Raw genomic sequence first — 17256 nt, forward strand, 5'->3', positions numbered from 1 at the left:
TTTTCTGGGGGGGGGGGGGAGGGGGGGGATGCGAGAAAGACTGGACAAAAAATATACACCTATGGATGAGGACAGTGTGGGGGGGGAGGTAAGGGCAGAGGGTGCGGTGGGAACTGGGTGGAGGGGTATGGGGGGAAAAAAGAGGAACAACTGTAATAATCTGAACAATGAAGATTTAATTTAAAAGAAACAACTACAACTAAACCACAGAACCACCATCATCCAGAACCACCTGAAAGCTGGCTAAATGGAAGTCCTACAACTAGGGAATTAAAGAAGCACATTGAGACTGGCAGGAGGGCAGAGACATGGGATGGGCCGGTCCCACACCCACGTGTCGCAGATAAAAATTAGGAGGGATTTTTATCTACAGAAGTCCCCCTGAGGGGTAAGGGGTCCCAGATCCACACTAGACGCCTCAGTCCAGGGATCCAGTGCCGGGAAGAGAAGTTCCCATAACTCCAGGCTGTAAAAACCAGTAGGGATTGTGGCTGAGTGACATGGAGGCTACTGGAGACCCTGGCAGCTCCTCTTAAAGGGCCAGCACACAAACTTACTTGGACTCATTCCCTCTCAGATCCAGCACTGGAGCAGCAGCTTGAAAGGCCACAGGGCCATATAGGAGCAACTACATTGTCTGGCATCAGGGAAGGAACTGGGGGGCAGCTTTCTCCCAGACAGAAGTGCTGGCAGAGGTCACTGTTCCACAAAGAGCTGACTGGCAGTCATATCTGAGTCTCCATCATCCTGGCTCACACTGTTCATCCCGTCCTGGTGAGTCCATGAGACCCCACCCCACCCAATTTGCAGACTGGAGATTTGTCCTTTCTTTCATTTGGAACTTCTTTGTCTCCTTAATCTGGCTGCCTCTCTGTGTTTTTCTACATATTAGGTAGATCTGCTATGTCTCTGGTTTTGGTAGAGTGGCATTGTATAGTAGGTATTCTGCAGGACCCAGTGTCTCCATAGTCACCTAGCCAGGTACTCCAGGTGTCCCTTGTGTGGGTTGTGTGTACCCTCCTGTCTCAGTTGAACCCTGACTGTTGTTAGGACATCAACGGGATGGATTGACCTTCAGGCTGGCTGACTGAGAGGACTGGCCATGACTACAATGGAGGAGCTGCTGTGCAGGGGCTGACCCACAAAGTAGGATATGCTTTAGTGGGGATCCAGTGCCTGCCAAATCTGCCCTTTGGGTGTGTCATTTGTGGAGATGATTGTGTGGTGCTCTGGTGTGGTCTGACACTGGCCACTGAGTGGGTTGGTTCTTTTTTCTTTTTTGACCTAGAGTTACATACTCTTTTTTAAAAAAATTTTTTATTAAGTTATTACATATGTGTCCTTATCCCCACATTACCCCCTATCCCCCCCATTCATGCCCTCACCCCCCTGTTGTCTGTGTCCACTGGTTAGGCCTATATGCTTGCATATAAGTCCTTTGGTTGATTTCCCCCCCTTACCCCCACCCTCCCCTTCCTTCCCTCTGAGGTTTGACGGTGTGATTGATGCTTCTCTGTCTCTGGATCTCTGTTTTTGTTCATCAGTTTATGTTGTTCATTATTTTCCACAAATGAGTGAGATCATGTGGTATTTATCTTTCTCTGACTGGCTTATTTCACTTAGCATAATGCTCTCCAGTTCCATCCATGCTGTTGCAAATGGTAAGAACTCCTCCTTTTTTTTACCGCAGCATAGTATTCCATTGTATAGATGTACCACAGTTTTTTAATCCATTCATCTACTGATGGGCACTTAGGCTGTTTCCAAATCTTAGCTATGGTGAATTGTGCTGCTATGAACATAGGGGTGCATATATCCTTTCTGATTGGTGTTTTTGGTTTCTTGGGATATTGTTCTCCACAGTGGCTGCACCAGTCTGCATTCCCACCAGCAGTGCACAAGGGTTCCTTTTTCTTCACATCCTCGCCAGCACCTGTCGTTTGTTGATTTGTTGATGATAGCCATTCTGACAGGTGTGCGATGGAGTGTGTTGGTTCTGAGGCCTCTTGGGAGACGCTCTGGTGTGACCAAGATCAGCTGTGCCTTGTCTGCACCACCTGGCATGACCTACAAAGTGATCTGCAGGTAGTTGCCACTTGTGCTGCGCTTGGAGGCACCTGGGAGAGACTAAGCTGTGAACAGAGGCCGGCTGCTACTAGTTTTGGGTTGGGGCCACTTAGCAAGAGGTATGGGGCAAATCGAGGCCAGATACTCTTTGTTTGGGGTTTGTGAACCTTTTAGTGATTTTAGGGAATTCCACAGTGAGAGCAGAGATCAGGCTATTTGTATGGAAAAGCCGAGGGAAGCAGCTTATGTGGGCCTGCAAGTTGGGTGGGGTGCTGTCTCAATTAATCACCAGAGCTGGGTGAATGGTGTGAGCCAGGGTGATGGAGACTCAGATATGGTGTCTGCAGGCTCTGTTGGGGGAGGGCTCAGCAAAGGAACAGGGGCCTCTGCCAGCAGTTCTGTCCTGGGGGGGCCGGGAGCGGGGGAGCTGCCCTCCATCCCTGGCCTTGAAGCCAGACACTTCAGTTACTCCTGGTATGTCCCTGGTGCTTTTCAAGCTGCTGCCCTAGCGCTGGAGCTCTGAGGGAAGACAATATGACAGAATCTATCAAAAGTAAATCTAGCCCAGGGAACCTCAGCTGGTTGCAGCACCAGACCGTATGCCAAAAGGGTGCAGGTTCAATTCCTGGTCAGGGTGCATACCTAGGTTCCAGGTTCAATTCCTGGTAGGGGAGCATATGGGAGGCAACCAATCAATGTTCTCTCTTACTTCAAGATCTCTCTCTCTCTCTCTCTCTCTCTCTCTCTCTCTCTCAAATCAATAAAAACATATCCTTGGGTGAGGATTAAAAGTAAATACATACAAGGAAAATAAATCCAGAAATTTTATTTCTAAGAATCTTACACAAGGTTATTAAAGTACAAAAATTTGAATGTCAACATTATCTTTTAACAGCAACAAATTAAGACAACATCCAAATAAATGACATTGATATGCCTATACTAAAGAGAAAAACATAAATCCACACATAGAGGAAGCACAACATACACTTAGCTGGATATATAAGAAGCATACCACATCTAATCACACTGCACTAAAATGTAAGTAACAAGAGAAAGAGGCCTTAAAAGCAGCCATGGGGAAAAAATGTACCTCCTGAGAAAGGAGAGTCAGACTGAGAGAAGACATCTCAGAAGCAACATGCAGTCAGAAGGTGTAGCATGATCACGATCAACCCTTCTTTGTGCCTAGGAAAAAACTACCTTTTACGTCTGTGGACAATTTATAAACATATCCAGATAAACAGAGAACTTATCAAAAACTTGCACTGATGTAACTTAAAGGATATATATACTTCAAGAAGAAAAAAAGAACTAGAAACAATTATAGGCCAATAAATTATACAACTTAGATGAAACAGATGAATTCCTAAAGACACAAATTACCAAAACTGACTAAAGAATAAATAGATAATATAATTAGACCTACAATAACTAAAGAGACTGAGTTGGGCATCAAAACACTACCTACAGAGAACAGGCCACACTCAGATGGCTTTACTAGTAAATTCCATCAAATATTTAAAGAAGAATTAACATCACTCCTTCTCAAACCCTTCCGAAAATAAGAGGCTGGGTACTTCCCAACTGATCTGATAAGGCCAGTATTACCTGATGCTAAGGAGAAAAAAGACATTATAAAAAAACTAGTGGCCCGGTGCACAAAATTCATGCACGGGGGGTGGGGGGGTGTGTGTCCCTTAGCCCGGCCTGCACCCTCTCCAATCTGGGACCCCTTGAGGGATGTCCGACTGCCAGTTTAGGCCCAATCCTACAGACAATCTGGGACTGCTGGCTCCTAACTGCTCGCCTGCCTTGCCTGCCTGATCGCCCCTAACTACTCTGCCTGCCGGCCTTCTTGCCCCCAACTGCCCCCCCCTTGCCAGCCTAATCACCCCCAACTGCACCCCCTTGCCAGCCTGCTCGCCCCCTACTGCCCCTTCCCTCCTGACCTGATCGCCCCTAACTGCCTCTGCCTCGGCCCCGCCACCATGGCTTTGTCCAGAAGGATGTCCAGAAGGTCTCCCGGTCTAATTAGCTTATTACCCTTTTATTAGTATAGATGAAAGCTACAGAACAATATCTTATAAATAGAGACACAAAAATTTTCAATGAAATAATAGCAAATCGCATCCAGCAACATAAAAGAAGGATTATATGCATGACCACATGGGATTTCTCCCAGGAATGCAAAGTTGGCTGTAACATCCAAGAATAAATTAATGTAATATACCATATCTATAGAATAAAAAACAAAAACCACATCTCAACTGATGCAGAAAAGATATTTGACAAAATCCAATATCCATTCATGATAAATACACCCAACAAATAAGGAGGCGAAGGGAGCGTCTTCACTCTGACAAAGGATATTTGTGAAAACCCCACCACTAACACCATACATAATGACAAAGACTGAACACTGTCCCAATAAGGCCAGGAACAAATTAGGGATGTCTGTCCTTGCCAATTCCATTCAACACTGTACTAAAGGTTCTAGCCAGGGAGGGCACTTATGCAAGAAAAAGACAAAGGCATGTGAATTGGAAAAGAAGAAATAAAACTATCTCTATTCACAGATTATCTTATATAGAAAGAATCCTAAGGAGGCCACTGAAAAACTATTAGAACTAATAAATTCAGCGAGGTTGCAAGTAAAAAGATCAATACACAAAAACAAATTGTATTTCTATACATTTTCAATGATCAATCTGAAAACAGAATTTAGAAAAAAAAACTCCATTTACAAGAGCATCAAAAAGACTAAAGCATCAAGAACAAACTTAAAATACAAAATGTATGCTCTGAAAACTATAAAAGATTGTTGAAAGAAAGAAAAAGATCTAAATAAATGAAAAAGCATCTCATGTTAAAAAATTGGAAGACTTCAACAGTAAATCAAAAAAAGGTATGGGTATAAATATAGACATGGAGCAATGGAACACAATGGAGCTAAGACCATTTGATGGGTAAAAAATAATCTCTTCAACAAATGATACAGAGACAACTGAATATCCACATGCAAAGGATGATACTGGATCTCTACCTCAAATCAGATACAAAAATTAACTCAAAATGAATCAAAGAACCAAATGTAAGAGCTAAAACTATAAAACTATTAGAAAAACAGGGAAACATATTCATTACTTTAGTTTAGCAATGGATTCTTAGATATGACAACCAAAAGCATGAACAAATAAAAAAGATAAAATAGATAAATTGGACTTCATCAAAATTAAAAATATTTTTGCATCAAAAGACATTATCAAAAAAGTGAAAAGACAACTGACAAGATGGAAGAAAATATTTGCAGATCATATATCTGATAAGGGCCTCCTATCCACAAAATACAGAATTTTTACAACTCAACAAGATAAATAATAATAATTTAAAATAAATAATTTTAAAAGTAGGCAAAGGATCTGAAAAGATTTCTCCAAAGAAGATATAAATTTAAAAAATGCTCTTAGTCTTCAAGGAAATGAAAAATCAAAACCACAATGAGATACCACTTCACACCCAAAAGGATGGTTAAAATCAGGACAGATAACGAGTGTTGTCAAAGATATGGACAAATTGGAACTGTCCTACACTGCTGGTGGGACAGCAAGTTACCATTTGACCCACCAATTCCACTCCTAAGCATACACCCAAGAAAAGTAAACATATGTCCACACAAAAATGTGTACACAATTATTTATAGCAGCATTGTTCACAGTAGCCAAAAAGTGGAAACAACCCAATGCCCACCAACTGATGAATGAATAAACAAAATTTATATTTTGTATATCTTATAAAATAGAATATTACTTGGTCACAAAATATTGGTATAGATCAGTGATGGCAAACCTTTTGAGCTCAGCGTGTCAGCATTTTGAAAAACCCTAACTTAACTCTGGTGCCGTGTCACATATAGAAATTTTTTGATATTTGCAACCATAGTAAAACAAAGACTTATATTTTTGATATTTATTTTATATATTTAAATGCCATTTAACAAAGAAAAATCAACCAAAAAAATGAGTTCGCGTGTCACCTCTGACACGTGTGTCATAGGTTCGCCATCACTGGTATAGATGAACCTTGAAAACATTAAGCTAAGTGAAAGAAGCCAGTCATAAAGGACCACAAGTTGAATGACACCTTTATATGCACTATTTAGAAGAGGCAGAGAAGAAGCAGTAGTGGTTGCTTAGAGCTAGGGGTGGGAGGGATGGAGAGACAGGGGATGGTAGCTAAAGAGTAGGAATTTGTTTTTGAGTTGAAGAAATGTTCTAAAACTGATTATGGTGATGGTTGCACTTGTGAATCTAGTAAATACTACTGAATTGTACACTTTAAGCAGGTAAACTGTATGGCATGTAAGTTATACCTCAATAAAGCTGTTATAGAAAAAAAGGAAAAAGAGGAAATATCTGAGATGCAAGAATGTTGGATAAGATATGGGCAAACATGTGATAGGTCTAAACAAACACCTGTGTAAAATAAGACTGTGTATTGTGATTTTAAAAAAGAATAAGACAAATAGAATCACAGACAATAACTGCATGCATGTTGGGAGAGATCATGGAATTAAAGTATCCCAATTCCTTCCCTTGCCAGTGTAGCCGTGGTTTGGGGTTGGTTAAGTCATTAATTAACTTTAGACTTTAAATATCCATGGTCAAATTGAATAAGTAATCACTAAAATAATAAAAAAATGTGTAAATTCCAAACTTGTAAAAAAATGGAATATAAAAACTAAAAGCAAAAGTGAACAGAGGTCAGCAGCACTCTATGGGCTGGGCGCCAAATCCAGCCCGCCACCTGTTTTTCGCAAAGAAAGTTTTACTGGAACACACTGTGCTTGTTTGTTTGTCTCTGGCTCCTTCTAAGTGACAATGGCAGCGTCCAGATGGCCTACAAAGTCTAAAACACTTACTATCCGGCCCTTTGTAGAAAAACTCTGCCGACTCCTGCTACAGAATACTATACACTCTGGGCTGTTTCCTGAGCATTTGGAATAAAGACAGCACCTCCTCCTCTCTCACTTCACCAGAGGTACATCAGATAAACAGCCTTCAAGAAAGAACTTCAACATCTGTGGCCAATGGATGTTCTCCACCTGCTCCCCAGCTCCCACTGCTCCCCAGCTCTCTCCTGATTTAGCCTCTAGACCAGCGGTTCTCAACCTGTGGGTCGTGACCCCTTTGGCGGTCGAACGACCCTTTCACAGGGGTCGCCTAAGACCATCCTGCATATCAGATATTTACATTACGATTCATAACAGTAGCAACATTAGTTATGAAGCAGCAACGAAAATAATTTTATGGTTGGGTCACAAGATGAGGAACTGTATTTAAAGGGCCAGAAGGTTGAGAACCACTGCTCTAGACCCTAGCTCCCTCAGACAAATAGCACAGAGCTCTTAGCCGTGTGTCATTCAACTCAAGCTAGCAAGCAGCACTGTAATGTGGGCAATCCCCAAATGGTGTGAGCGTGTATGTGTGTGCATGTGTGTAAAGTTCTGAAAAGACACTGACATACTGTTAACCATGGATATCAACTGCTTGGGCAGAAATACGGCCACATGTTATACAATGTGCTCACTGCTTGATCTTTCATTAAACAGTTTGTTTAGAGATAAGTGTAGGTTCACATGCAGCCACGAGAAACAAGGCAGAGATCCTGAGTGCCCTTTACCCAGCCCTGTGGTGACGTCTTGCAGAAATGATTGAATACAGTCTCACAGCCAGGAGAGTGACCCTGAACACTGCTCCATCTCCTGCCCATCTCCAGAGTTCTGCACGTACCATTGTGCGTGTGTGCACGTGTGTGCATGTGTGTGATCAAACATGCAGTTCGTGCACCCACCAACTCAGTAAAGTTAGAGAGCAGTCCTACACAGCAAGAATCCCTTGAGTAGGCCTTTTATACTCACACTCACTTCCTCCTCCCTCCTCCCCAACCCACAGCAATGACCCATCTCTGTCATTGCAAATGTGTCACCTATGCCTGGCTGGTGTAGCTCAGTGGTTAAGAGTCCACCCAGGAACCAGGAGGTCATGGTTCGATTCCCAGTCAGGGCACATGCCCGGGTTGCGGGCTCGATCCCAGGTTGTAGGGGATGTACAGGAGGCAGCTGACCAATGATTCTCTCTCATTGTTGATGCTTCATTCTCTCTCTCCCTCTCCCTTCCTCTCCTGGAAATCAATAAAAACATCCTATCTAATAAAAGGGTAATATGCGAATTAACCGTCACTCCTTCACAAAGATGGCGGCGCCCATAGCCACAAGATGGTGGCACCCAGTCCCCTCAGCCCCGCCGCTGGAGTGTTCGGTACTGTCAGCCCTGCTTGCCCCTCACTGAGAGCAGACACCAGGGCCCTGCTTGCCCCTGGCCACAGCGGCGAGCCAGAGAGCAGACACCAGGGCCCTGCTTACCCCTGGCTGCGGCGGTGAGCCAGAGAGCAGACAGGCAGGCAGGTCGGCAGAGAATAGAGAACCACGGGGAGCGGGCCTAGGACATGAGTAGGACATCCTCTTAGGGCTCCCAGATTGGAGAGGGTACAGGTCAGGCTGAGGGACACCCCCTCCCCGCCCCGTGCATGAATTTCGTGCACCGGGCCTCTAGTATGTATATATTTTTAAAGTCACCTAAACAGAATCACAGTGTGTGACTGGTTGTGGTTGGCTTTTGTCAGTCAGCAAGATTCCCGGGGGGTTCCCCAGGTGCTGTGTGTATCTGGAGTTCATTCCTTTTCACTGCTCAGCAATGCGTTCAGGCAACCTGCTGTAGGTCACCTGCTGACACCGGGGCTGAGTCCAGATTCTAGCCCGGATTCTGGGCATGCATGAGTCTCCTGTCCTCAGAGAAGTGCCAGTGGGGTCACAGGCTGCCTGCACGGGTAATTTTGTATGAAGCTGCAATAGTGTTTCCCCGAGGGGCTGGTGTGTGTGAGTGACCCTGCTTCTCTGCATCGCACTCAGTGTCCCCCCAATGTGCTGACTTTAGCCATTCTCATTGCTGTGCAAGATTATGTTTACATGAGGTTAAAAAACTGAAATAAAATTAGAAAGTAATCCATGCTTATTTAGTAGGCATTTTGAAATCATAGAAATGGATAAAAAAGGAAGTAAAGTCCTGTTTCCTCTTGAAAAAAGAAGCAATGCTGTTATTTATCCCACAATCAAGAAACGGGTCAGATTCTGTCGCTTGATGCCGAGGCTGAGGCCCACTGTGGGTCTCTCGGCTTTGACAGCATGGCCTTTGCAGGGCCCTCCTCGGCCAGACAACAGTGAGGCCTCACAGTGGGAACCACACACAAACATGGGCACCAGGACAGGCCGTCCCGGGCACCAGGGCCACCGCCGGTGCACACAGGAGGTCAGCACTTTGCTCCTGCCTCTGTCACCTCCCATTTCAGCATCTACACCACCTGACAGCCCAGTGCAGCCCATGGATGCCTCTCAGAATAACATCTTTCAATGCAGAAAATAAAGGACAGAGGTGACCCTATCAGACACAATTTTTAAAACAAATGTGTTACCCAGAACTACAGAACCAAACCTCAGAATGAGGACTGCACAGCTTCCATGAAGCTTCAGCAGCAGCTGCAGTGTGAAATGAAAGGTCTGATTTCTCGGTGCAGTCGGGGTCCTGTTCACCTCATAGATGTCATTGCCATATTCATATGGAAGGAAATGCTAACTTAGTAAAAGATATATTTTTCTACCTAGTTCCATGGAGGTTCTGAATTCCCTGGTTTGACAGAACCAGAAAGAACAGGACTAGGCCTCTTCCCTAAAAGTTTCTCCCACGCTCCCCTGGGCCTGAGTTGCAGAGGAAGAAAGCCCCCCACCCAGCCCAGGGCGGGTCCGGATCCCAGGGAGGCCACAAGAGGGCGGCTGGTGCCAGCCAGTACCCCAGCTTCTCAAAAGGAAGCGAAGAGAGGTGGCCGCAGCCCCGGGCCCCGGCATGGGGTGCGGAGACAGCTGGGGCTAGACTGGAGCCACCTGAACCAGCCCTCCCAGGCCAGTCCGTACGGGGACAGCCTTAGCCATGCTTCTTTACAGTCCCCGATTTCTGCCTCAACCGCCAGGAAACGTTTCTCAGGAAAGCCCAGCTCAGTGTGAGAGCCTAAGGAGCACCCGGTGCGCTTCCGGAAAGGCCTGCTCACCTTGGTCAGCGCAAAGGCCACTGTCCCGTCGTCCTCCGTGGAAAGGTCAAGCAGCTTCTGGTAAAACGCTTCGTCATATGGCCCATCGATCTGCAATGCTTTCCTGAAGGGAAGGGACGGAAATAAGATGCCACAGACACAGGGACTGTTTCTTAAACTGCTAACAGCTTAGCAACCACACCTCTGGCTCAAAGGGCTCCTCCTCCTCCAAGTCTACACTTTGCCCTGAAGACCCTGCAAGACCAGAGCCTGGGAGCTGAGCTGAACACGTCCTGATCCTAACACACGGCGTCCAGTCAGAGCCCGCGTGAAGGGAGAGTGGGAGGCAGGTGCCGCCTGCCGCCCCGCCTGTGTGGGCCCAGCCACCCCGACTGGTGGGCACAGGGAAGCCTGAGGCAGAGGCTGCCGGGCAGACAGGCTGCTGCTGTGGAGCAGCACTGCCCCCTGCAGCTCAGCCCTGACTCAGGACCCAGAGCCGTGGCTGTGGACTGTCCAACCCCCAGGATGTGCTGCTTTTCCAGAAACTGACCCCACAGCACCATCCTGGGGCGGGCCTGCATCTGAAGGGACGGAGGGAAGGCAGCTGGGTCAGCCTCCTGGGAGCCCTGTGCTGTCCTCCACTGGAGAACCCTAACCCTCACCCCATCTCACCCCCAGAGCTGCTCAGGGGTCACACCTGGACCCAGAGGGGCAGGGGTACCACAGGCCAAGCCTCACCTCTGCTCAGGAAACTCCTCCAGGTACCGCTCAACCCGTCGGTACAGAGGGTAGAGGCCTTCAATGTCCAGCAGGTCCAACATCTGCACCTGAAGGGTTTGGTACAGAAGACAGCCCTTCGGCAACCCCGAGTGCTCCAGGCTGCTTTTTCCTACCAAGAACATCCGGGGAAAAGGAGGGTTACTGTCAAGGACTGATGTCGGCAGCAGGCACAGGCTGCCCGCTTCAGAGGTGCTGGGCTGCAGGCACGTGCACAGGGCCAGGTGACCCACATCTCGCTCTGTGCCTCTCTTCCCTTGCAGCATCAGTCAACTCCATCACACCAACCCAGAGCTGTTTAGAGAGATGGCTCTCAGATAAGGCACAACATTTAAAGTGACCATGTTAACAGCCCCAAATGTGAGAGAGCATGTCTGTGGAGCCCCGCTCCACAGCCCACGTGGAGAAGAGGTGGCACGCGGAGGGTGGTGGTTTAGGTTGTGCCTGGGTGACCTCACTTCTAACAGTCACCCACAGCCCCGCCAGAGCTCAGACCGCAGCAAAACCGCAGTTTCCTCTTCCTAGTCAGCTCCTCATGCCACAGACCTGAGCTGCTGGCGGATGACACAGGGGCAAACGAGGAGCGTGGGGACACTCAGGACAAAAATTCAAGCTAGCCACCTGGAAGCCCAGAGGCCACCGAGTCACAGCCAGCTTCTGGTGAGTCTGTGAGGAACAGGCCCTCGAGCAGGGAGCGCCCAGAGCCAGGAGCCCTGCACCTGCTGGCCCTGCACCTTCCCCTCCCCCTGCAAAGGGCCTGCACTGTGGGGCTCCAACTTCTGTGCCTGAGAACAGGCCGAGGAAGCCTGCCCCAGCTTCACAAAGAGGATGGATCAGGAGGACGTGGAAAAAGCACTCAGCAAACACTGACACGGTGGACAGTGATATAGGAAAGATCTGGGCTGCCATGTACACACCCACGTCGGAGACGAGAAGGGAGCCTCCCCACCTAGGGCTCAGAGGCAGGGAGGCTGGCTCTGGGGAGGCCTGTGGGGCCCGGGCCGCTCCTGCAGAAGCTCCGTGAGACCAGGCAGGACCCCATCAGGCGACGCCGGGCTCTGCCCACCTGCCAGCCTACCTTGGTGACGCAGGCTCCTGCTGAAGGGGCTGGCTTCACAGACACAAGGCCCTGGGGACCCAGGCCCCAACTTCAGGGCACTTGCCCGGCCCTTGTCCGAGCCACTGAGCAGCACCCGTGTGATGACGCGCACCAGCTCCCGGATCACGGCCCTCGCGCAGTGGGGCCCGCTGGCCAGGCCGTTGGACGGGTAGAAGAACGGCTTCAGGTGATGTGCCAGCTCCCGCCAGTCAACTGCGGGGCTGCGGGCATCTTTGCAGCCATAAATCAGCTCCCCATTCTGCAGGAAAGAAACAGGACAGGCAGGCAAAGGGACCGAACATCAACCAGTGCCCATTGGGGCCTGCACACAGTGCTGCGGTGGTGGGGAGCCCACTCTCACGCACCCTGTCACGGACCAAAAGGCAAGTCCCACTGAAAGGTAGGATAGAAGAAAAGCTCTAAAAACAGGAGAACCGGAGTCCTGAACCGAAGTACAAACCCTCAGGCCAGACACAGAGCGCACTGGCCGCCGGGACTGCAGAGGCAGGGACGCTGTCTCCTGAGACACTGTCCGTCAGGCCTGAGCAGAGGAACTTCGAGGCAGTGTAGACGCTGTGGATGGCCAGTTCTGCAGAGCTCTGTCCTCTGCAAAAGGCTGGGCCAGGTCCTGCCAGGGTGGGTGTGAAACCCTCGCCTTTGAGGCCATCCTGCCTTCTAAACTAAGTCCAGCAAAGAAACCCCTGTGGTACCGGTGTTCACAGGCTGCCGGCAGGAACCCCCCGTGGGCCTAGCCCATGACTTTTACGGGGTCTACACCAAGCCTGTCAAACTCACGGCCCACGGGCTGCATGCAGCCCACAACGAATATTTTTGCCGCCCAGCCAATTTAACGGTATGTAAGAAACGTTTTAATAAAAATTTCGTGACTTAATTTTTACAATATCCTGTTATACATAATTATTAATAACGAACTACAACGTTTGCTAATGACTGGTTACTATAATTGTGTTGCATTCATTTCCCTTACACAGCTTACGCGCAGGCGCACCATTTCTCTCCACTAATACTAGCAGGGAATATTTTAGCAGCCGATGGCCACGTCATTAGTCTTGGACTGACTTGTTTAATGTGCGCAACAGGAAATATTTCGCTTTCGGAGAACAAGAAAAATAGGTTTATTTGTGTCACGCTTATTAATTTGTGCAGTTATTCAGTATCTGGTAAGTTAATGTTCAAGAAAAAATATTAATTATTATTAAAATGTTCAGTTATTTTATGTGAACGATGACTCATTTATTTCAGCCCTTTGTATTCAGCATGTCTCTATCGAAATAAACCTACATTTCTATGAAAACTGAAGCTTTTCTTTTTTTGCGGCCCACATACACCTAAACCTTCTTTATTTGGCCTGTGCTAGCCTTTGAGTTTGACATGCTTCGTCTATGGTGTCTGGTGAAAAGGCCCTAAGAAAACCCTGGTTCCCACCCCTTGAGCAGCAGCCAATCCCATGGGAGTGGAACCTCTTGCCTTGTTTCCTTGCCTGTGAGAAGGTGTGACTAACAGCCTGCAGGATGTGCCCAAAGGCCCATCTCCCTTGATATTCACACCCCGAGGTTCTCTCCACTTTACAGAGGTTTGGTCCATGTGACCAACAGCATAGGGCAGAGCGGCAGCGTGTCCAGCTGTAGTCTTTCATGGATCAGGGATGAAAGGTGCCTGGCTTGCACTGTGGCTCTCTTCTTGGATCACAGCAGCGTGGTTGAAGCCCCGGGAGCTCAGACTGGCTCAGCCAGGGTTTCGCTGGGAGCAGCCTCAGGAGAGACCCTGAGCCAGAGCCGCCCCCGCTGCTCTCCCCGGCAGAGCTGAGGTGTGAGTGCCTGTCATGCAGCAGCAGGGCATATCGACAGGACATTCCGGCTCCGCCCCAGGTGGCCAAGTCAACCCACAGGCGTGCAGATAGGTGTGCCTCCCTTGGCAAAGCCCTGGGAACCAACGCGATGCAGCTTCCCTGGGAGGCCCTGCTGGCACTGCCAGAGCTCAGTGGGTGTCCAAGGTGATGGGGACACAACGAAGGCCACGACCAGCCAAGGCCAGGGAAGGCAAAGGGCAGGCAGTAGTTCCCAGGAGGAAAACAGGCCAAGAGGATGTGCTGAGCTGGCACCAGGGGGCCGGGACTGAGCCTGAGGCCCAGTGCGAGGCCCAGTGCGGTGGCAGCACTGGCCCGTGAGGCTGGTCCCCCTCCTAGCCCAGGGGGGCTGAGCAAGCCCAGAGGCGGAAGACCTCTTCTCCCCAGCATCTGAAGTCGGAGGGCATGGAGTTTTACCCCCACAGATACAGCTGCTCAAGGACCTCATGTGACTTTTGGAGGAGAGCCATCAACTCAGGTTCCATGTCACTCCACATGTCCCGCAAAGTTTCACAAATGACCAGTGTTGGGGTGGACAGAGCCACAGTCATGGAGTCTATGAACAACACGTGGACGAACACGAACAGTAGGATGGCGGTGCCGAGTGTGGCCAGGAAACTGCTCCATACCGGGAGCGGCGCGGCACGGAAGGCGAGACCTGCAGCACCTCTGCTTGCTCAGGAGAAGTGATGGCACCTGGGCCGGGTCAGGGTGGCTCACTATTTGAGCACTGACCCATGAGCAAGAGGTCACAGGATCCATTCCCCATCAGGGCACACGCCTGGGTTGCGGGCTCGATCCCCAGGAGGGAGCGTGCAGGAGGCAGCCGATCAATGTTTCTCTCTCATCCATGTTTCTCTCTATCTAAAGTCAATGAAAACATAAAATTTAAAAAAAGTGACGGCACTTGAGAAAACGGACTGCATTGCTCCAGATGTTATTTTTAAAAGCCATGCTGTGTACCTTCTCTTAATCCATCCCTTTTGAGACAATTCTCCCAAACTCTAGATTTTTTTCATGCTGATGCCAACAGAAGCAGCAGACGGCCCAGGTCTGAGGCCCAGCCTGGGGCGCAGGGCAGGACAAGCTGTCCAGGGCCCAGCTGGCAGGGCAGCCAGAAAGGCCACCTCAGACAGAATGCCAGCCTGACCACAGGTTCCAGATAAGTCCCCCGATGGAAAGAAATCTATCTTCTAATTCAAACATAGAGTTCCTCAAGTCCTTATAAGAATTAAACACACAAACTGACTTTGGGGGTCTCCCTTTTCCAGGTTTGGGAAGGCGGATGCCAGCCAGGCCTCAGAGGCACCCAGGCCTGTCCTCACCCCAGACCCAGGTCGGGGCTGATTAGAGCCCAGGCACCTGGGTCAGGGAGCCCACACCCTGGGGGTGAGGCTGCACCTGGGATGCTCTTGGAAGGCCCACCCCGTGTGTCCGCCCGGCTGGGAGCAGAGCAGGATGCACTGCTCAGCCCGGCATGGCGGGCTCCACTGTGGGAGAGCCACAGCACAGAAGCACCTCTTACCTTAAATATCTTCAAGTTGTTCTGTGCCTCCTGCAACAAGCTTTTCAAGGCAAAGTACATTCTCTGCTTATTTCTAAAACGGAAAGGATGATGCGCAGGGTCAGCAGCGGGCCTTGCAGTCCCTGCCTGTGGCCAAGCTGTGGCTGGGGCACCTGGTGCACAGGCTGTGGGTCTCCACTCTCAGGGGAGGAGCACCTTGTCTCCACCCGCCTGGCAAAGCACCCCCGTGACCCCTCACAGGATACCCCCAACCCCTCACAGGACACCCCCATGACTCCTCACAGAACACCCCCAACCACCCCACCTGCAGGGAAGATGGCACTAGGGACAAAGACAGTCTCTTACCCTGAGTAGAGATCGAGGGGACAGTATTTACTGATCTGCTTCCACTTCCCAGTTGCCACCTGTGAAGAAACCACACGTGTCCATGATGGGACTGAGGTGACTTTAGCACAAGCTCAAGTGGCTGAGATGATAAGAGTCCCAGCAGGTATCACCACCTCGGGGACACACCCTCACTAGCTGGGGTGGGTGCTTGGCCCTCCTCTGAGGTTCCCATGTGGCTGCCGGCCCAGCCTCTACATGAGCAGGAAGCAGCAGCAAACACCTTTTTAAAGTGACATGGCCAAATCTGGTAACCAGATAAATAAATCTTTAAAATTATAATATCCAGGTGTGGTTCATAGCAATTTCATGTTGTCAATGAGAAGAAAAATTGGCACAACCTTTTAAAAGGCCACTTGCTGGTTTCCATCAAAATTTAAAAGGTGGGCCCGGCTGGTGCAGCTCAGTGATTGAGTGTCCACCCATGAACCAAGAGGTCACCAGATCGATTCCCAGTCAGGGCACATGCCCGGGTTTTGGGCTTGATTCTCAGGAGGAAGTGTGTAGGAGGCAGCCAATCAATGATTCTCTCTCATCATTGATGTTTCTATCTCTCTCCTCCTTGTCCCTTCCTTTCTCTAAAATCAATAAAAACATACTTTAAAAAAATTAAAAATTAAAAATTATCCTGACTTGGCAAATCTACAAGGAATCACAGGTTCAAGGATGTTCACTGCTATATCAATAAGAGCAAGACCTAGAAACAACTAAGTAAATCATAGTACACTAGAGGCCCAGTGCACAAAAGTTTGTGCACTCGGGGGGGGCGGGTCCCTCAGCCCGGCCTGTGACCTGTCGCAGTCTGGGACCCCTCGGGGATGACCACCTGCTGGCTTAGGCCCGCTCCCTGAGGGAGCGGGCCTAAGCTGGCAGTCAGACATCCCTCTGGCAGCCCGGGAGCCCTTGGGGGATGTCCACTTGCCAGCGAGGAGTAGGCCTAAGCTGCAGTCGGACATCCTTAGTGCTGCTGAGGAGGCGGGAGAGGCTCCCACCACCACCGCTGTACTGGCAGCTGTCAGCCTGGCTTGTGGCTGAGCAGAGCTCCCCCTGTGGGAGTGCACTGACCACCAGGGGGCAGCTCCTGCATTGAGCATCTGCCCCCCGGTGGTCAGTGTGTGTCATAGTGTCATAGTGACCAGTCATTCCCAGTCGTTCTGCTGTTAGGGTCAATTTGCATATTACCCTTTTATTATATAGGAGTGCCTGGCCATACTGGGTGAGGGGCCGAGGGTCGTTTGCAGGCTGCCACAGCCCCTTCAGTGTGGGGGTCCCCACTTGGGTGCCTGGCCATACTGGGTGAGGGGGGGGGTCCCCTGGGTGCCTGGCCATACTGGGTGAGGGGCTGAGGGCCATTTGCAGGCTGGCCACAGCCCCTTCAGGGTGGGGGGTCCCCGCCGC

At 49.4% G+C, this 17256-nt stretch overlaps 1 protein-coding gene across 2 annotated transcripts in view; it reads right to left on the minus strand.

Moving 5' to 3' along the window:
• Positions 1-17256, minus strand: part of IPPK (inositol 1,3,4,5,6-pentakisphosphate 2-kinase) — a 69900-nt gene that overhangs the window by 17062 nt on the left and 35582 nt on the right. Inside the window, exons 7-12 of one of the 2 annotated variants that reach the window (XM_014529512.1) lie at positions 15820-15878; positions 15475-15547; positions 12062-12341; positions 10945-11095; positions 10228-10330; positions 2879-3255 (exon numbers count right to left, since the gene is read on the minus strand). In XM_014529512.1, the coding sequence (XP_014384998.1) occupies positions 3178-3255; positions 10228-10330; positions 10945-11095; positions 12062-12341; positions 15475-15547; positions 15820-15878 (744 nt within the window). In that variant the 3' untranslated portion in view covers positions 2879-3177. Of the gene's footprint in view, positions 1-2878; positions 3256-10227; positions 10331-10944; positions 11096-12061; positions 12342-15474; positions 15548-15819; positions 15879-17256 lie in introns of those variants that run through there. The other variant, XM_005881660.2, reaches the window with a different exon arrangement.

This window comes from Myotis brandtii, unplaced genomic scaffold (assembly GCF_000412655.1).
Source record: "Myotis brandtii unplaced genomic scaffold, ASM41265v1 scaffold684, whole genome shotgun sequence".
In the NCBI taxonomy this organism is placed as follows: Eukaryota; Metazoa; Chordata; class Mammalia; order Chiroptera; family Vespertilionidae; genus Myotis; species Myotis brandtii.